Source organism: Narcine bancroftii, chromosome 3 (genome assembly GCF_036971445.1).
Source record: "Narcine bancroftii isolate sNarBan1 chromosome 3, sNarBan1.hap1, whole genome shotgun sequence".
Classification (NCBI taxonomy): Eukaryota; Metazoa; Chordata; class Chondrichthyes; order Torpediniformes; family Narcinidae; genus Narcine; species Narcine bancroftii.
The window spans coordinates 302,221,490-302,242,668 of record NC_091471.1 but is presented as its reverse complement, the minus strand read 5'-3'; the positions used below and the strand labels follow the sequence as shown (position 1 = coordinate 302,242,668).

The 21,179-nt window shown below is 40.8% G+C and overlaps 1 protein-coding gene across 2 annotated transcripts in view; it reads left to right on the top strand.

Annotated features, from left to right (window-relative positions):
• The window catches only part of LOC138759006 (nuclear receptor ROR-beta-like), a 73,629-nt gene extending 62,209 nt beyond the window's left edge, over positions 1-11,420 (top strand). For both annotated transcript variants that reach the window (XM_069928760.1, XM_069928759.1), the window contains 4 exons: positions 2,643-2,750; positions 3,187-3,297; positions 5,341-5,453; positions 8,331-11,420. In XM_069928760.1, coding sequence (XP_069784861.1) covers positions 2,643-2,750; positions 3,187-3,297; positions 5,341-5,453; positions 8,331-8,492 — 494 coding nt within the window. In that variant the 3' untranslated portion in view covers positions 8,493-11,420. The remainder of the gene's footprint in view (positions 1-2,642; positions 2,751-3,186; positions 3,298-5,340; positions 5,454-8,330) is intronic.
• Positions 11,421-21,179: the final 9,759 nt, after the last annotated feature.

Here is a 21,179-nt window from a genome sequence, read left to right as displayed (position 1 = left end):
TTCAGTAAGCAAGTCAAACTGGGCGGGGGGGGTGAAATATTAAAGTTTTACTCCTAATATTGAAGGATGTTTTGTGGAACAGTTTAAAGAGTGGAGAATTCTTGCAAAGAGGTAGACATTTTAATTAGTACATTAGTTCAAGTAAGCAGTGAGAAGCTGGACGGACTCATCAAGTCAGCCATTATTCGTTGAGCAGTTAACGTTTTGCATCCAGACACTTCATTGACACATGAACCCTTTTAGCTGAGTTCCCCCAGCTTCTTGTGGATTGTTCAAGATTCCATCTTTGTATTTTGTATTTTTCTAATGCATTTGTTTAATATTTGTGAAAAATTCTAAACATGTGGTGTCAAAGTAGAAAGTATGTTGAGAAATAACAGCATGACTTCTGGAAAAAATTGCTTAACATTAAACATTTAATTTTAAAATATTTTTAGTAACACGGTTACACAGATGGTGCACAGTCTAATAACTCGATCTGATTTTTCCAACACCCACACCTGTCATTTTCTGCACTCCTCTTCAGCCTTGTATCTATTTTTATTCTAAAATCTATCATATGTGTAAATAGCAAATATTAAAGAACAATCTGGCTAGATTCGTTTGAAAATAGGTGTGCATGCTTTTAAAGTGAAAACACAAAAGAGACTGCAGATACTGTGATCTGAAATTTGTCTCACTTCTCTCAATAGCTTCCATTATAATTTTCATATACTGAGCAAATTCCAGCGCTTAATCTTAGTCTTAATCTCCATGTGTCGCTCACCTTCTCTCCTTTTTTCCCCACCCCCAACCCATTGTCTTCAACTTCACCCTATATGACTCATCTTCCTCCGCCTGGCCCCATTTACACTCTTGCTTCTTTCTCTTTTTTGGCACCTGCCAGTCTCAGTCTCTCCACCTAGAGACCTGGAAGCAGAAATTGGCTATTCAGCCCATCAAGTCTGCCCCTCCATTTAATCATGAGCTGAGCCATTTTCCCCACTGCCCGGCCTTCTCCCCATGACCATTGTCTCCTTAAAGACACCCATTGACCTGGCCTCCATAACAGCCTGTGGCAACAAATTCCACAGATGTACCACCCTCTGGCTGAAGAAGTTCCTCCAAATCTCTGTTCTAAGCGATGCTATTCAATCCTGAAATTGTACCCTCTTGTCCTAGACTTTCCCACCATGGGGAAAAACTTTTCTACATCTACTCTGTTCATGCCATTCAATATTCAAAATGTTTTAATAAGATCCCCCTCATTCTCCTAAATTCCAACAAGGACAGGGCAAGAACTGTCAAATGTTCCTCATATGATAATCCATTCATTCCTGAAGTCATCCTCTAGAGCCTCTTCTGAGCCCTCTCCAACGTCAGCACATCTTTCCTTAAATGCGGTCATAATACTCCAAGTGAGGACTCACCCCTCTCTCTGATTCACTAATCCCCACTAGACCCCTGTCTAAACTCACCCATCCTGTCTCCATTATATGGCCCATCTCTCCTTTGCACTCTCAAGGGTTGCAACCATTCTCCCACTGATGCTGCTCAATTCCTCCAAGTGGCTCTGAGAAGCAAGTTTGAGATAGCAGTTTACAATCCAGGAGCATTCAAGCATTAAAGCCATTGCTCTCCCAAATTTTAGGTCATGCATTGATTTTAGAATTACAGTAGCATTGAAGCCACTGACTATGCTGGACCCAGCTTAAACAGAGCCATCAATTCAAACATCATTTGTTTCCCTTTCCCAGAATCTATTTTTCTATTACTGTCTATGCATATCTTTCAATTTTACAAGTCTCTGCCCCAACAATCATATCCATTTAAGCAGATGTAAATACACAATACATGTAAAATATTTTCTTTAACTTGTCCTTTTGCTCTCCTATCTAACCCTGAGTTATACTTATTAATTATGGTTATCTTCAAGCTTTGATTTTTATTTTTCTCCTTGCTTTATTAATCCCCATATTATTCCTTTGGAATATTTTCAATAGTGAATTTTTCTCCATCCCTTCCACTTAGTCTTGCCTTCATCTTCTGCTGGGAAACCAGAAATGAGGTCGGTCACCATGGAATCATACACTACAGAACATAAAACATTACGGCACTGTACAGGCCTTTCAGCCCACAATGTTGAACCAACGTGTGTAAACTTACTCCATGTCAATTTAACTCTTCCCTTCCACCCTATAAACCCTCTTTTTCTGGACCATGTGCCTGTCTAAGAGTCTTTTAAAAGTTCTTATTGTATCAGCCTCCATCACCACCCTTGGCAATGAATTCCGGGCACCCACTACTGTCTGTGTTTTAAAAATAAATACATAGATAAATAAAATGGATGGACTTGCCTTTGTCTCCTCTAAACATAGACCCACCATGTCTATGCCAGCCACTGAGGCCATCAAGACCATTTCCATTTTCCTGTATTTGCCCATTGGCTTCAATGCCTTTAATACTTGTCAGCTAGAAAGTTCTTGCGATGCAGGTCGATGGCTCAGACAAAATGGACCAAACGTTTTGTTTCTATGCCTCCATTTTGGAGGCTTTGTTTGGTGGCTGATTTAAATGCTGATGTGAAGTTTCAAATACTAACTGCATCAAAGATTTGATTTAGAGTTGAAATGCTCTGAAGAAAACTTTTCACTTCATCGTAGGTTGTCTTGAAGTTTTATTGGTTCGAATGTGCAGGGCATATAACCCGATGAACAACACATTGTTCTTCGAAGGAAAGTATGGAAGCACACAGATCTTCAAGTCGTTGGGTAAGAGTAAAAATCACTTGTCAGGAGGAAATTTATTGCGTAAAAGTGTGACGGCAACAAAGCTCGTAACTTGAGGCAAGGCAACAAATTCAAATGCCCATAGCTGTTTTATTGTGAACAGTCCCTTCAGCTTTTTTAGTTAAACCCCAGCTATCCAGCTCCTATGTGGATTGGTAGATGCTGGATAAGTGAATTTTTCGGTTGCCTGAGATTGTGTGATTGGCGAACTACCAGCGAGGCATTCCAGTTTTAAACTTCTGAATTCTTATCTATTTATTTTCTGCTGGGGGCTATTTGCCGGTGGCTTGAATTTCGGAAAAGTTTTTTTTTTAACTGTACATCTCCACTCTACAGAATCTGTTTGATAATTTTCCACAAATTCCTGCAACTGGATTACAAGGTTTGTCATTTCTGGGGTTTTTTTTTTCTCCACCAGGTTGCGATGATTTTATCAGCATTGTTTTTGAATTTGCGAAAAGTTTGTGCTGCCTGCATTTAACTGAGGAAGAAATTGCGCTGTTCACAGCCGGGATCTTGTTGTCACCAGGTGTGTACATGCAATATTACAGCACCACTCGGGGAAATGAAGTGAAGGTCAGTCAGTTACTGGTTGGGTCATGGACCTGGTGATGCAGTCCATTAACATCCACGGTTTGGCATTTGATCTAGTTCCACTGAAAGAGTAGAACCAAAGTACTCTGTGAAAGAGATGCAAGTGGTGCTGAGCAGAGAAAACTTGGTCAAATTCTGCTTACTTCCTAGTCATGTCACATGTGATTGGATAATTCGATGAGTTGACCACTGCCCTCGTGTGTTGCAATATTTCCTATTAGAACATCAGAGTTCGACAGAATAGAATGGGCCCTTCAGTCCAATAAGTTCATGCAGGCTCATTTGCCTCCCTTAAGCCCACATCCATCTCAATCTCTAAATTTTTCCTCTCCAAGTAAGAGGGAAATAAGTTCCTGAGGAATGCTTGACATGCTTCTCAAAATCTCTTTTGTGGATTGGTATAAATATGGCCTAATATTTCTGAATTAAAGGATGTTTCACTCCAGTGAAGGCTAGCTGTCATAAATAATATATCCCCTCCTCCTTAACACTACCATACAGTCATACAGTTGCACTGCACCAATCAGTTCCATATCTATGCTGACCTATTCCCCTCTTCCCCACCCCCCCATCTACACTAATCCCATTTGTCCGCAATAGGACCATATCCTCGAAGCCTGACCGGTTTGAGTGTCTGCCCAATGGCTCTTCGTGATTGTATCTGATTCCACCACCTCTTCAGTCGTGTATTCCTATTACCAATCACGTTCTGTGAGGGGAAATAACATATCTCTTGGATCTCCTCGTAATTTAAACCTACACACCCTTGTTTTTGATATCCTTACCATGTAGACAAATGCTTTTTTTTAAACCCTTTGTCTTTCTGCACATTCTTTTTTGTTTAATGTTCAAAAGACATTTAGATCGCTACATGGATAGGAAAGGTTGAGAGAGGACATGTTCCACGGACGAGTGGGACTCTGTTAGGTAGCTTCGTCTGAATGGAGCAGTTGGACCGAAGATCCTTTATCATAAAACTTTGGCACTCATCCCTCTCTTAATGAGGACAGGCAGGCAGAGCCCAACCTGAGAATGTTCTCCAGAAAAACAGAGAAAATAACATAAAAGGGATGATTTACTTTTAAGTTCTACTTGATGCAGACATAAGCAAGTTGAGACCCTGTTGTTTAATTTTCCATCCAGCACACAATAACATTGTGGACCACAGTTTCTTGGCCTTGAACATCCTGTTTGATGGATAATGACACAAACACTCAGAAGGTTATGGAGCATCCAACAGAGAAGAAATGGTTAATGTTTTAGGCTCGTGACAAAGGATACACTGAAGCATTAACGTTTCCCCTTGCACAGATACTGAGTGTTTTTCACATTTTCTCTTTCAGATTTCCAGCATCTATAGATTTGTTTTCGCACACTGATCAAACTTGTTTGAAATTCCACCAATTTTAAATTTATGTAAATGTTTTGTACTGGACGAATGTGAAAAAAGAAGTGATATTTTCTTTCTTTAAACTTGAAAGGAGAAAAAAAAATTGTTCAAAATTTACTCCAACCCTCACTTCCCCCTCCTCCCGTCAGAGAGTGCAAGTTGGTTTCTTTCCTGCGAACAACAGGCTCCTGAATGACCCAACCAAGGAGCTCTCATGATGCCTTTGCTTTCTTTTCATTGTCGCTTTATACACGAAATTGTGCTCTTTAAAGGTTGTATGAATGTTAGAGATAACCTGTTAATCTCCTCTCAGAAGAACCCTTCTCAGTATACTAGGTATAATGTGACATAAATTTAACAATGGTTCTCAGCCTTTTTCTTCCCACTTTAAGTAAATCGTTAAGTGATGAGTAAGGGATTGATGGCTTATGGTGGGAAGGGAAGGTTGAGAACCTCTGCTCTTGACCCGATTTTACTGAAATCTTTTGCTTGAGAAAAATTATATCATTGGGCCCATTTCCTTTGGAGTTCTGAAACACTTTTTTTGATTGGGCATGGAATAACTAATCATGAGTCTCTTTTTTTAAGATCGACCATGGCTCACTGAAGCTAGAAAAGTTAAGAAACTGCAGGACAAGATTTACGAGGCATTGCAACATGTCATTCAAAAAAATTACCTGAATGATGACAAATTATCCAAGGTAAATATCAGTGGGTCCGTTTAGCTTGTACTTAACCTTCTCTTCACTCTGATTACTGTAAATATTTATCTTTGTTTGAAATTTATTGTCACTTTTAATTCAATTCAACTAGTTTACTACTCTAATTTTTCTTTACGGTTAGTGTAGCGGTTAGCGCCATGCTATTATAGTGCCAGAGTTGTAGGTTCGAATCTGGCTCGAAGGAGTTTGTATATTCTCCCTACGTCTGCCTAGGTTTCCTCCAGGTGCTCCGATTTCCTCCCACATTCCAAAGACGTACAGGGTTAGAAGGTTAATTGCTCACGTGGGTGTATTTGGTGGCATGGGCTGGAAAGGCCTGTTACTGTGCTGTATCTCCAAATTAAAAATAATTTACAAACTACCCATTCAGCTACAGCAAATGAGAATCTTGTTGAAGGGAGTCTAGCCTGAAATGCCAACCATTCTTTTCCTCCCACTGATGTTGCCCGACCCAGCAGAGGGTTTTTTTTTTGCACTAGATTCCGCCATCTGCAGTCTTTTGTAGATTCCAAGGAAGCAACATCCCTGCTTCTACCTTGCTAAGCTCCGTAAAAATGTTGAAGGTTGCAATGAGGTCCCCTCTCATCCTTGTGAATGCAAGAGTATACGCTTACTCCTGTTAATGTCTCCTCTTACATCAAACTCTCCCTCACAGGTGAACCTTTGCAGTATTCCCAGTGTCACAGCATATCAGTCCTTGGGTAAGCGATGCATTGTGACTGGGACCCCGTATTATTGGAGCTAGATGTTTGTGCTTCCAGTAAAGGAAAACATTAACTTCGGTCATTTGGATACAAGACTACCCGATTCACTTATAATTGGTCCGGATATGTGCTGTTTCAATGGGTTGTTTATGTACAATCAGATGACAATAAACTTCAACCAATGTCATTCATTCCCTCATTATTTAAAAGCTACTCTGCTATTCCATTTTCTTTCACTTTGCATTTTTCTATCACATTTTACCTGCTATGTTTTTGCCTCGTGACTTGACGTGTCTGTATTGCCCCTGGAACATAATTTCTCTCCTTGCAGATGCTGCCTGACCTACTGTATCTTTCTGGAATTTACTGTTTTTAGTTATAATAAAATTAAAACAATGGGTGGGGGGAGGGGGGGAGGTAAAGGAAGCATCCTTTTTTCTTGTATTTGTTTCTTTTGTCTGACTGCCTGATATTTGAAGTCATTGTGACCTTAACAATTTTGATTGACACCCATTCACAGGAGATCCCTTTTGTTCTCTCCACCCCTCTCTTTGCAACTAAAATTACCTTTGTAATTCCAGTTCTGTTGAAGAGGTCTTGAAATGTTAGGCCTTTCCACTGCTAGCCGGCTATAAGCACGGAGAGAAAATATAAACTTACCTTTCATGGACCAGGCCTAAAAGGCTGCTACTACATCACATTCATATTGACCAGCGCCTTGTAGCACCCTCCAGAGCCGATGGAGGTGGGGTGACTGGTGCCATAGTGCCACCCGTCATAAATACACAGCAGAGCAATGGCCATCTTCCCAACCCTTAATCCCCCATACAGCTGGAACTGTTCTGGGAAACAGAGGAGTTTCAGCTGAATGGGGGATGAAGGGTTGGAAAGACGGCCATTGCTCTGCCGTGTTTTGAGCCATTGATGAGTGGCCAAAGTGGCCTGTGAGGTGCCGGAGGGACTGTTGGAGCCCGCACCAGCTGCCCCCTCACAGCTCTCACTGGCCGCCCCTGCCCTGAGGGGCTGGGCTCATAGAAGGAGAGGGGTGAGTGGGTGGGAGAGATAGGGGAGATGGATTGCTGGCTGACGGTGTCATCGTGACATCATCAGCTCATCCCGAGCCAGCCGCTTGCAGTGGCTATACATTCATCCTTCCCCAAGTAGGATTGCAGTTGGTGCCTTAGAGTCTCCACCTTTACATTTGGGCTTTTTTCACTGCATGAAAAGGCCTGTTGCCAGTTTCTCTTTCCCCACCCCTGGATTCTGCCTGATCTGCTGAGTGCAGCTCCATTTTTTTGTGCTCTTGTAATATATTTCAGTGTTGATATCCTGGTTTACTTTTGATTCTTCCTGTCCTCTTCACAGGATTCACCAATTTTTTCCAGACCCCAACTCTGATCACTTAAGTTTTCAACACCCTCCATTTCTGAAACCCTTCCTGTCTCCTCGGTTCCATTCTCCACTCCAATTTCCCCCTCCCTGGCATCCTGTGTCACCCCCTGCACCCTATTTTTTTAACCACTGAAGACCATCCAGTGTCACCCAACCACAGCGCCAGTTCCAGTCAGATTCTCTACCTTTATCCAATACGCTGCCACCCACCTTCTCCCCCATCCAGCCAAGCAAAAGCCCCTCTCCTGGAAACCAATCCTTGGTTGTGGCTGATGCATCTTCCTAAGTTGTTTCTGTATCCTGGGTTTCATGTACAACTAATATTCCCAGTATAATGTAATATTGGTCTGGTACTCCCATTTCAGTACACTTCAGATTCAGATTTATTGTCAGTACATATAGCCCTGAGATTCTTATTTCCTGCAGGCATGACAGAATAACCACTAATTGGTGGTGCAAAAAAAACCAGTATAAATGTGTAAACAAAGAGCTATAAACAGATAAAGAATGTAAACAAACTGTGCAACACAGAATAAAAAGAAAATCAATGAAGTGCACAAGTAAGAATCCTTAAATGAGTTTGTTGTGGAGTCCGATGGTGGATCTTTAATTGCTGCTGGTCTCTGACAGCACTTGAACTTCTAGCCATGATTATCCTGAAATGATGCAGAGGGACTGGCGGAGATGGGGGAGAAAGATTTTGGGAACCTTTTTACCGTTATTCCTCAACTCAGCAGTCTCTTTGCTTCCTCTTCTCCAGCTGATCTCGAAGCTCTCCATACTGAAGTCTGTATGCAACCTTCACGTGGACAAGCTACAGCTATTCAAGTTGCTACACCCACAAACCGTACACAACTTCCCACCACTCTACAAGGAAGTATTCAGCACCGAAATGCAGTACCCAGAAACTGCCAACGGCTAAACTTAGCATTCCAAAGTGAGAAGTGAATGGGTTTCAGCCTCTATCACCAATCGCAAAGCACTAGAATGAATGTACTGCACTTCATGTTGTTTCACCATAACAGTCGAAAGAATGTAAATAATTGGATACTGAGTAGTGGAAAACCCCCTTGTGCATGGCAATTAAAAGCAGCTCCATTTGTGCTCATGGACCAGAACTTAAAATCGCAACTCTCCTTCCAAGACTCTTTGTATAAAATCTGTTTTTCCAGTAAAATGAACCATGAATTAAAGGAGTATAGATAGTATTTTATCTGTAATGCAAACCTATATATTTTAAGGTTGTTTCTTTTTACATTGAATAATTAGTGATTTCAGACTTGTTCTTGTGGCCCATTGTTGAGGTTAGATTTTCTTTTTCCTGAACGTTTCCTCAGCATTACTGCTTCAAGAAGATTTGAAAGATGGGTCAAAATCATCTGCAATGAATATTCAACAGTGCTGAAGATGGTGTTTTTTAAAAAACTGAAATCCTATACTGTACAATTAAATGTCTATGTGTTTATATTCTTACTATATATCTTTAGGCTATGGACAATAAGATGCCTGCATGTAATATTAGCTCAAAGTTATGGTACCCATTAGCACTATGACTGTGTTAGTGGATAGTAGTCGTAGCTTGGCAATGCATTTAAATTTATCCTGAAGACAAAAATCTGGTGTTTCCCACAAAGTCGCCTGATGGTCTGTCTGACTAGTGCAGAAACACATTAGACATTTGAGGATTGCAGTAACGATATTTTACAACAGTTTTCTCCAGGCTGTATGGACCTGAAGGTCCCAGAAATAAAATAGGGAAACTGGGCAGTTGCTAAAAATGTGCTTTTTCTCCCAAAATGTTGATAGTAACAAAATAAAAACAATATTTTCAGCAGAAAACAACCACAGCCTGGCCAGTGCTCGGAAAACTAATCTTTTGCTAACTACTGGTTAAAAGAAAATAAAAGTTGATAGTCAATTCACAGTCCACACAGACCCCCCTGAAAGTAGTAATGCACTCCTTCCCCCCCCCCCCCCCCATTGGATCGATATAATCCCAACCCACCAATAATATCCACATCCAAATGTTTCAGAATATTATTTACTTGTTTGAATTCATTTTCAACCCCCGCTTTAACTTTTTTCTATCAAGCAACATCACATACCAAATCATCACATGTTTAAAATTAAGGCCTCCAGGCCTTGTAGCATGGAGTGGAAGTCATTGAACATCCTTGCCATGTTTCGAAGAATAAGCTTTTATAGGTAAATATAATTTTGCTCAGCAAGTAATCTCATTTCCTCAAGACTGGTGTCCTATAAGGGAATAATATATAACAGAAAATGATTATTTATTAACTTAATATTGAACATTGGTGTCTTTTTTAATGTCATGGAAGTTTGACTGGGGAAGAATATTAACCTACAATTCCATCAGACCAAGTTGCAAACATGTTGTGCAAGTGCAGGTTGAACATAGTGTTGGAGGTCCTTGGTCTGAAAGTTGGATAAAACAGGAGGTATAAATGAATAAATCTGATTGCTTCACTAATTTCCATCTCCTGAACTCCGTGATTCACACAAGGAGCATTACTGACTTGGTGTGCTCTCTCAGTAGCTCTGGAAATGATGGAGCACAGGACTGAGACAGTGTGACTGAGCCAAGGACAGGCTCTATTTAATTGTGGCTGTGAATCAGTGTCCGCCAGAGCAGGCGGAAGACTGTTGAACTTGGAGGTGAATAATCAGCAGGTTGACAGTTGTCCATTGAATGTCTTTGTTAGTAGGCAATTGGATTCTGAGTCCAGAGTGGTCAGTACTTGCTGGAAAACTTTCAGAGTAGAGCAGTAAAGTGTAGTGGAAGAGTAAAGAACAAAAGTAGAAAAGTTGAGTATCAACAAAAACTTGAAAGAATGTTTTAGTGAATGCAATTCCTGAATAGTATTGTCAGCTTTTGCAAACCTCTTGAGTTCAGTGCAAGAAGGAATTGAAAAATTATAACCTATTGGCGGATTACAGATATGGATACCCAGAGGCTAATTTTTGCCTTTTTTAAGTGGGTGCATTTTAATAAAAAACTTCTGAAACAAAGTATTAATTTTCACAAAGTTGAGATGTTCGGGCATGGGTAAGTGAAAGATCCGTTTGTTGAATTCCAGATTTTAAGCACTTTCTTCTTTGTTTTATATAATAAAATAGATTTCTTTATGAAATATTCATCAGCTATAGCTGTGCTTTAGATCTTCTTGCTCATTGATGTGTCTTATATATTCGTTTCAACAACTTCACCTGCAGCGCAGGATACAGCTTCTGCTTGGAAACAGAAGAATATAATTATTCTGTATTTTGTCTATCTGCTTAGCAAAAATTGTATTCAAAATATTCTGCTGGGATTCAAAAGGCTGATCCGTTCCTTATAGGATATGTTTCAGCTCCTACAATAAAGTAGCATCTCACACCACTTAAAAAATGAATTTAAACTTACACTGTGTGTATTATTCTTGTGAATGTTGTGGAAGAAATGAAATGAACACTCAGCTTTGTTTCTCTTTCAATGTGGTGAAATAATGCTTTGGCACATTTATTGACAAAATATTTGTTATATAGTTTAGAAAGTCATTTTGGTTTTTTGGTCTGTATCGTTACACTGTAATTCTATTTTTTTTAAAAAAAAGAATGAAATACTTATATAAATGTAAGATGAGAAGAATAGAAAGATTTTTTAAAAAGCCTTATCTGGATTTCAATGACAACAAATTCTTATTTTAATATATTGTGAATTTAAGAATGATTGGTATAGCAATTAGTGACTCAATTATAGATGCATAATGTAAAGGATGTGTATATGAACCACATTAAAATTATATATTATATGAACATAGGTAATTTATCAAATGTTTTGTTCAGTTTCATCATTTAAGATGGCAAATATGTCAATGTTTGTGATGTTGAGGGGTATAGCCCAAAAAAACATCTTTGCAAAACAATAAAACTCCAATAATCCAACATGCTCAAGACTTTGATAACAGACTAGCCTATTTTCTGGACTATGGGATGATACTCATTTTTAATTTGCTTTTTGAGACATTTCACAGTCTAATAATTTTCTAGTGAATCCAGTAAATTTAAAGGGAGTGGGAGGGAAATGGGGCACCAGATAGTTTCAAGAGCCTGGGAAATTAGCAAATTCAATGAAAGACGGGAACCAGATCTGCGGTGAACAGACCAGCATTGGAAACAGGACTTGTAAATCCAATAGGATTGTGAGAGCCAGGACTGCAGTTTGTTGGAATGGAACATGGCAAACCCTACCTGGTGGATCAGTGGTCAAGCCATTGTGATTTTTGGAATGAACAGAGAGCGAGTTATCAGAGGTTTACTGTTGTGCTGTGGGAACATTTGTGTGCATCCAAGTGTGGAGACAGGCAAGGTTTGACATATTGGCCAAACTCCACCACTTTTGGTGGTGTCACACCCACTCAATACTACAGTGCACTGCTTCCTGGAATGGATATTGAACACTGCCTTCCAATTCAGTGCTAGTCTGGTCTTTATTTTTAAAATGTGGCATTTCCCCAAGAGAAGATGTGATTCACAGCAACATGCTGTCATGGAGTAGAATTTGTTGACATGGAGGCCAATTTATGGGGTAAATTTAAGATTGTTGATCAGGAAAGGAATTGAGGGTTACAGGGAGAAGGCAGGAGAATGGAGTTGAAAAGGATATCGGCCATGATGGAATGGCAGGGTGGACTTGATGAGCCAAATGGCCTAATTCCACTCCTATGTCTTATGGAAACAGTTTTTAAATTGGTTAAGTTAGAAAGCAAAGTTCTTGTGGGCAAGAGACTGGTCAACAGTTGTCTGCACTCTAAAGGAGCCATTAATACAGAATGAATGTACCTCACTGGTGCCTCTGTGTTCCCAAAGAAACTGACCTATTAGAAGAATTCAGGAATGGGAGTGCCACTGTCGGGCCTCCTGCAGTACATCCTTATCCCAGTAATAACAGCAGAGTCTGCAAGTTGTTGATCACAGAGGGTCAGGTAGGATGTAGTGTCTCCAAAAACGCTGGAGTGGCTCTTCACCAATGGGCATGTTACCTCCTCTGAGTCCATAATCTATGCGGCCTTCCATGCTCAACCATTTCTTCAGTAATGGTGAACTAACTGCAAGTGGTGTCATGACTGAGGCATCAGGCAGTGAAAGTCAATGGCTCAAACTACCCTGTGTTTTAACATAATTTGGGAAGTTTGAAAGGTTTAAAAACTCCACAATTATTTGTAGAGATACAGCACAGTAACAGGCCCTTCTGCACCACCCAAATTCACCCATGTGACCAATTAATCTAAGAAACCATGTATACCTTTGGAATCTGGGAGGAACCCATGCGTTCATGGAAGAATCTACAATCTCCTTGTGGACAGCAGTGATGTTTTATAATAGCATCATTCTAAGCATTCTGTCTTTTCCAAAAGTTCCCAATCTGATCTCTTCCAATTACCCTTATACACTCCTTGAGCTGAGCCATAATTGCTTCATTAACTGCCTCCCTCAATCTATGCATTACTTAGATAACAATATCACTTGGTGTGTGGCTGATGTTGAGAAAATGTTGTGGCATGCAATTGTGAACAGTGATAATATGGGGAGACAAACTTAATAACCTCATCTGGAAATCTTCTCAAGCGTGGTCTATAGTTAAAATCAAATGGCATTACATATCACCTTAAAAACAATCCAATTGTAGGTTTTGGTTCCACAGCTACCTACACCTGTCTGGTACTTTTTCTGTAGTTGAACTCCAGGTGGGGGCATCAAGCTTGTGTTTGATTCCATCCTTATCTCTGTGACCACACCTGCCCACATTAGCTTCTCTGTTCCTACAGAAATTGTGCCAAAGTGAACATTTGGGCTACACTGGGATTTTTACTCATTGAGTTTGAGCAGTGTGCAGAGTTGGTTATCTAAACAAGCAATGGACAGTAACGGAGATCTATTCGGTTTCAAGTTAATTATGGAGGTCTGGACCTCAGGTTGAGATTGTAAATTGGAGAAAGGGTAATTTTGAGGGAATTAGAAAGGATCTAGAATGTGTGGATCGAGGTAAGTTGTTTTCAGGCAAGGTTGTGTGAGGTAAGTGGAGAACCATCAAAGGTGAAATTTTGAGAGTACAAGATTTGCATATTCCTGTCAGGATTCCAGGCATAGGGAACCTTGGTTTTTGAGGGATATAAAAAATGCAAGAAAAGCCTCAAGAAATCAGGAAGGCAAAAAAAAAATGAGGTTGCTTTGGTTTAGGTCGGCACAACATCAATGCCCAATGGGTACTGTAGTGTTCTATGTTCAGATCTATTACAATGTAGGAAAGATTGTGAGGGGAGAGACAATTATGGGAGGGGATTTTGGGCAGTAGTGATTGTGAACACCATTTCTTGATGGAAGAAAGCCAAGATTGTGGCGTGGGAAAGATCTGGAGAACTCTGGTGTTTTTCCATTTGTTTATCGGGATCTGAGTGGCACTGGCAGGAGAGACTGCATCGGCTGGGACTTTCTGATCTGGAGCATAGGAGGCTGAAGGATAACCTTAGAGAGAATTGGGTCTTCACCTTTTTTATTCCAGTCATGTACCACTTTAAGCAATCCCTTACTAACCAAAGGTGGTATGTGAGTGGGGGGGGATAAAGGATTGAGAACCACTGAGAGGTTTCATAACATCTTGAGGGTTATGGATAAAATGAATATTCAGCTATCTCCCCATGGTAGGAGAGTCCAACACTCGGGAACAGGTTTAAAGTGAGAGGGAAGAGATTTAAGATACCTGAGGAGTCCCTTTTTCCCACACTGGGTGGTGGGTGTATGGAGCGAACTATCAGAGGAAGTGGGTACAGGTGAGGACAGTTATAACCTTTAAAAGATATTTACATAGCTACATGGATAGAGAGGTCTTCGAGGGAAATGGGTCCAGGTCAGATGGGAAACTCGGTTGGCATTAATGAGTTGGGTTGAAGGGCCTGCTTCCATGCTAAATAACTGTATGACTATTTGATTTGTCAATTGTTTGGATTAAGGTTAATTCATTACTGCTCAGGTAATTAAATGGAATATCTAATATTGACAAATAATGCAAGCTTGAAGAACAGTTTCACTCACGTTGTTTACGACCTACTGACAACAAACACACCCTCTCTGAGCTGACTACACAGAGACCATGGTTGAGGCAGCACAGTTAGCAAATGCTGTTACACCGCCAGCGACCCGGGTTCAAATCTAGTGCTGTCTGTACATCCCCCCGCCCCGCCCCCGTGTCTGGGTGAGTTTCGTCCCACCGTTCAAAACGTACTAGGGGTGTCGGTTAATTGGGTGCAACTTAGCCGCACAGGCTCATGGGCCGAAAGGACCTGTTACCGTGCTGTATGTTTAAAATAAAATTATAAGACCAGCATAGCATTCCAGAGCCCTGTTCCTGAGTTTGGATTTTCCAGCTAATGAGCTCTCGCGCCATCTTGTGGCTTCTAGAATTATGGCAATGGATGAACTGAGTAGCAGGACGTTTAAATTTGCGACAGGCAATATGACAACTCCAGTCCATAAGCATTTCAGTACCTTTATTCCAAAGAATTGTAACTTTTCCTTGACTGCAGATCAGAACATTTCAAAACCAAGTTTAATAGCCTGCAATTGTTTCTAAATTTAAATAACAATGCACCATTGAACAGCTGTGAATTATTACACCAAGAGATTTGTCTGCACTATTGAAACATTTATTTGCACTAACTGAAACTTTAAATATTTATTTCTCTATCCTTTTATATTTATTATCTCTTCTGGTGTGATAATTTAATTCGTATTATTGTTGTTGGTGTATCTTCCATACCTGTGTGGCTGCGGCAAGTCAGAATTTTGGTACATCTGTACATTGAACTCATGCGTTTAATATAATCATTTCCCAGAGTCTAGTGGAGAAGCCATCCTCACTGGGACTCAACACCCCTCTCTGCAACTGGATCCTGGCCTTCTAACGGAAAGGCCACAGTCTGTCCGGATTGGTCACAAAATATCTACCACTGTCACGCTGAGCACTGGCATACCTCAGAGCTGTGTGCTCATCCTGTTCCTGCTATTGATCCACGACGGCATCACCAGATCCAGCTCCAACAGTGTCATCAAGTTTGCAGTTGACACAACAGTAGATGGCCTCGTCAGCAACACTGATGAGTCGCACTACAGAGAAGAGGTGGGAAATCTCTCGAAATGTTGCAGGAGTAACAACCTGAGCATCAATGTGGACAAGATGAAGGAGATGGTCATCGACTTCAGGAAAATGAGGAATGACCACCCTCCACTACACATCAACAACTCTGTAGTAGAGAGAGTGGAGAGTACCAAATTCCTTGGTGTTCACTTAACTAGTGACCTATCATGGACACTCAACATCTCCCCACTTATCAGGAAGGTGCAACAGCGACTGCATCACATTGTTGTACGGTTGCTGCAGAGAAATGGATCAACGGTCAAGCCACAGGAATATGTATGGTAGTGAGGAACACTGGAGTCTTCCTGTTTCCTCCTGTTCCCCCCCCCCCCCCCCAACCTGATCAATGTGATCTACCAGGATCGTTATCTAAAGAGGGTATGCAAAATCATTGAGGACCCCTTCCACTCTGCACAAAGCAGGGTGAATAGATACAGGAGTATCAGACCCAGCACCACCAGGCTGAGGAACAGCTTCTTCCCACGGACAGTGAAAATACTGAATGACCAAAGGAACTGCACACGCTAACCATCCGAGACTCTCATTTGTAAAAAAAAATATTTATTTGTATAGATGAAATACTTGTCCTGCATATGTATTGATTGCCTGTATGTGTGTTATGTCTGGTTGTATGTCTGCATGCTTTGCATAGAAGACTGGTGAACGCTGTTTCATTGGGTTGTACTTGTACAATCAAATGACAATAAACTTGACGGTGTATATAACAATATCCTCTGGGAATAGCTAAAGAAGGTTTTGTACTTGTAAAATACTTATCAAATCCTACAGACACCAAAAATGCTTTGCTGCAAAGGAAGTATTTTCAAAGTACCATTATTGCTGCAATATCACGACCAGAATTTCAGAGGAGGGATTATGAGCTCCTTTGTCATTAAAGCAGCAACTGATTGAATGTGAGAATCCTGATAAAACTGGAATCCATGTTCCTATCCCATGAATGAATCTAAATGAAATGCAAACCCATTCAATTAATGACTTACATAATGACCATAAGAAATAGGAGCAGGGGTAGGCCATCTGGCCTGTCAAGCCTACTGAACTATTAGATCATGGATGATCTGGCCATGTGCTGAGCTCCATCTACCTATCTTTTCCCTATAGCCCTTCTTATAGAAGCAATAATGAGCGGATGGAGCATGGAATACTTGTTGCAGATAAACCATGCTAAAAATCAGGGCAGCAATTATTTGCAGTCAATGCGTGAGATTAACATTGCTATACTTTTAAAAAGATTTGTGAATAATGATTATTATTTTAAAGCTACTACCTCTTTAATGATTGTGTCATGTAACTAAAGCTCTCTGCTTTATACCGGTAATAATGTTTGTCAAGAGTACCGGAATCATTCAGTCTTTGGGGAGCCTTAAATTAAACTACATCTAACTTTGGACTCCTTATGAATTACGTAGAAATATTTGCAGATTCTGCAAGGTGAAGAATCCACTGAGCACACATCCTTTACAAATGAGATTGCAAAGGAATGCATTATTCTTTTAATGGGGCTGGTCAAGCTGCTATTCTTCAAGGTATAAGCAAAAAACAGGTAGGCATCTAATAGACTGGGGAGAGAAAGGGAGAAGAATGGGAGGAAGAGGAGTGCAGGCAAACAAACAAAATGTGTTAATTCGATATGATAAAAGGAAAGGTGAGAATTGATTTTGCTATCTGAAAGCATACAGAGGGAAAAGGGAAGCGAAAGCTGGGGGAAGAAGGGTGGCGGAGTTTAATGGAAACCAGAGCAGTCAATGTTTTTTTTTTAATTTTTTATTTTTTACACCATAAACCACATTGACCATGATACATACATTTTCCTTTTCAAATATATACAGTGTCATTTTCTCCCCCCCTCCCTCCTCCCATCCCACCCTCCCTACCTCCCCCCCATCCATTTAAAGTACAAAATCTAAGATACATTAAACCAGTCAAACAATGTTGTCATTCAATAAAAATAAACAAGAAATTCCACTGAGTCAATTCTTTTCATTTCCTTCTCCTTTCATTAATTTAGGTAGTGACTGTCCCCGGTAGGTTTTCTCTATTGTGTTTCATGTAAGGCTCCCATATTTGTTCATATATTTCAATATTATTTCTTAAACTATATGTTATTTTTTCTAATGGAATACATTTATTCATTTCTATATACCATTGTTGTATATTCAAATTATCTTCCAATTTCCAAGTTGATATAATATATTTTTTTGCTACGGCTAAAGCTATCTTAACAAATCTTTTTTGTGCACCATCCAAATCAATTCCAAATTCTTTGTTTTTTATGTTACTTAGGAGGAAGATCTCTGAGTTTTTTGGTATATTGTTTTCTGTAATTTTATTTAATATCTGGTTTAGATCTTCCCAAAATTTTTCTACTTTCTCACATGTCCAGATTGCATGAATTGTTGTTCCCATTTCTTTTTTACATGAAAACATCTGTCAGATACTGTTGGGTCCCATTTATTTAACTTTTGAGGCGTAATGTATAGCCTGTGTATCCAGTTATATTGTATCATACGTAACCTCGTATTTATTGTATTTCTCATCGTTCCAGAGCATAACTTCTCCCATGTTTCCTTTTTATCTTTATATTTAAATCTTGTTCCCATTTTTGTTTAGTTTTACCATTTGCTTCCTCATTCTCCTTTTCTTGCAGTTTAATATACATATTTGTTATAAATCTTTTGATTATCATTGTATCTGTAATCACATATTCAAAGTTACTTCCCTCTGGTAACCTCAGACTACCTCCCAATTTGTCCTTCAAGTAGGATCTCAATTGGTAATATGCCAGCACTGTATCTTGAGTTATATTGTATTTATCTTTCACTTGTTCAAAGGATAATAATCTATTTCCAGAAAAACAAATTTCTATTCTTTTGATCCCTTTATTCTCCCATTCTCTAAAGCAGGGGTGTCAAACTCAAATTCACGGAGGGCCAAAATTAAAAGCTTGGACTAAGTCGAGGGCCGAACTAAATATTTATTGAAAATTTTCAACAACATCTGCATGTTTTCTCTTCTTTCAACATATGTAATGTTAAACTTTTTCTTATTAAAATAAATGTTTAATAATAGTTTTGGATAAACTCTTTCCAGAAGCATTAACAAATGAGAAATAAAATATTCAATAAATAATATTTCTCTATAGAGGATTTGTCAAATGTTGCTAGTGTGCTGTCGAATAGTAAAATCTGAGGGCTATTGAGAATGTGGGAGAATAACATGATTCCTGAAACAACCAAATGGGTGACTGATTGTGGGCATGAACTCGAGCAGGGTTATTTGCCATGCCCTTTTTCCATTGGTACAGATATCCTTTGATTTACACACTTTTCAAGTTTTATGCCTAATGAGCTTGTATCCAGGTGCAGGACCATTTTTAACCAAGAATATATTTATCACTGTGACATGAAACTATTGGAAGATCATTTTATCCTGAGATTAAAGTTCATAATACTTACTCAGGCCTGTGTGCGGGAGGGCGGGGTTTGCGGGCGATCAGGTTGGACAACGACAGTGCGGGGGCATTGGCTCTCGCTGCAAGGCGGCATCTCGGCGGATCAGCGGCCCCATCACCGTGAGTCATGGGTCGGCCTGCGGCAGGGAGGGGGAGTGGGCAACGGTCCTGGTGAGGTCAGGCCCCCCTGAGTTTCTGCCGGACCCCCCTTGACCTGCTGAGTTTCTCCCGGACCCCCCTTGACCTGCTGAGTTTCTGCCGGACCCCGCTTGACCTGCTGAGTTTCTTCCGGACCCCCCTCGACCTGCTGAGTTTCTCTCGGATCCCCCTTTGACCTGCTGAGTTTCTCCCGGACCCCCTTGACCTGCTGAGTTTCTCCCGGACCTCCCTTGACCTGCTGAGTTTCTCCCGGACCCCCCTTGACCTGCTGAGTTTCTCCCGGACCTCCCTTGACCTGCTGAGTTTCTCTCGGATCCCCCTTTGACCTGCTGAGTTTCTCCCGGACCCCCTTGACCTGCTGAGTTTCTCCCGGACCTCCCTTGACCTGCTGAGTTTCTCCCGGATCCCCCTTGACCTGCTGAGTTTCTCCCGGACCCCTCCCCCTTGACCTGCTGAGTTTCTCCCGGACCTCCCTTGACCTGCTGAGTTTCTCCCTGAACCCCCTTGACCTGCTGAGTTTCTCCCGGACCCCCTTTGCTTTCCGTGCCGGTGTCCCAGGACCTTTCCAGGGCAGTCTCTGCGCTCAGGACCGCGCTGGGATCCCGGTCAGTGGTGGAGGATCAGGTGAGCGCGGCTAATCCCGATCCAGCCCACGCCACTCCCGAGATTGGCGGGGGGTTCCACCCTACCTGCCCGATCAACCTCGCTCTCCACGTGTACTCCGGGCACCCGCCGCTGGTCCGGTGGGAAGGCGCAGGGTGGCCGGCACCCCCATCGCCCGGTGGGGAGCCCCAATCTTCCCTCCAGCGTCCCGAGTCCATCTGCAGCTCCAAGAAACGCTGTGCCACTGGGGTTCCTGGCGCTGGGAAGCGGCCTTGGCTTCCCCTGACACCGGCCAGGCCGCGCTGTGGTGGGGGGGTGGGCGGGGGGACACGACAGCGTGTTTATAAAACCACCCACCACTACTTTTCAAGGACCAGGATTTTTCTCTCTCTCTCTCACCCTGGGACACAGCAATTATTGTGCATGCGCTATACTAGCGCAGCGGCCAGCGGGCCACCTCTAATACATTTTTGATATGATCTTGCGGGCCAAATATAATTATAGCCCGCAGGCCAGAGTTTGACATGTGTGCTCTAAAGGAAAGGTTATCTATTGTAAAAGGGAGTAACTGATTTTGCGTCAATATTAGTTTTGGTAATTGGTAATTTGTTTTATTCCTTTCTACATGAATCTTCTTCCAAATATTGAGCAGATGATGTAATACTGGAGAACTCCTACGTTGTACCAATTTTTCATCCCATTTATATAATATGTGTTCAGGTATCTTTTCCCCTATTTTATCTAGTTCTAATCTTGTCCAATCTGGCTTTTCCCTTGTTTGGTAAAAATCTGATAGGTATCTTAATTGTGCTGCTCTATAATAATTTTTAAAATTTGGCAGTTGTAAGCCTCCTTGTTTATACCATTCTGTTAATTTATCTAGTGCTATCCTTGGTTTCCCCCCTTTCCATAAAAATTTCCTTATTATTTTCTTTAACTCCTTGAAGAATTTCTCTGTCAAATGTATTGGCAATGCCTGAAATAGGTATAATATCCTTGGGAAAATGTTCATTTTAATACAGTTTATCCTTCCTATTAGTGTTAATGGTAAATCTTTCCAATGCTCTAAATCGCCCTGTAATTTTTTCATTAGTGGATAATAATTGAGTTTATATAGATGGCTGAGATTTTTATTTATTTGTATACCTAGGTATCTTATTGCTTGCATTTGCCATCTGAAT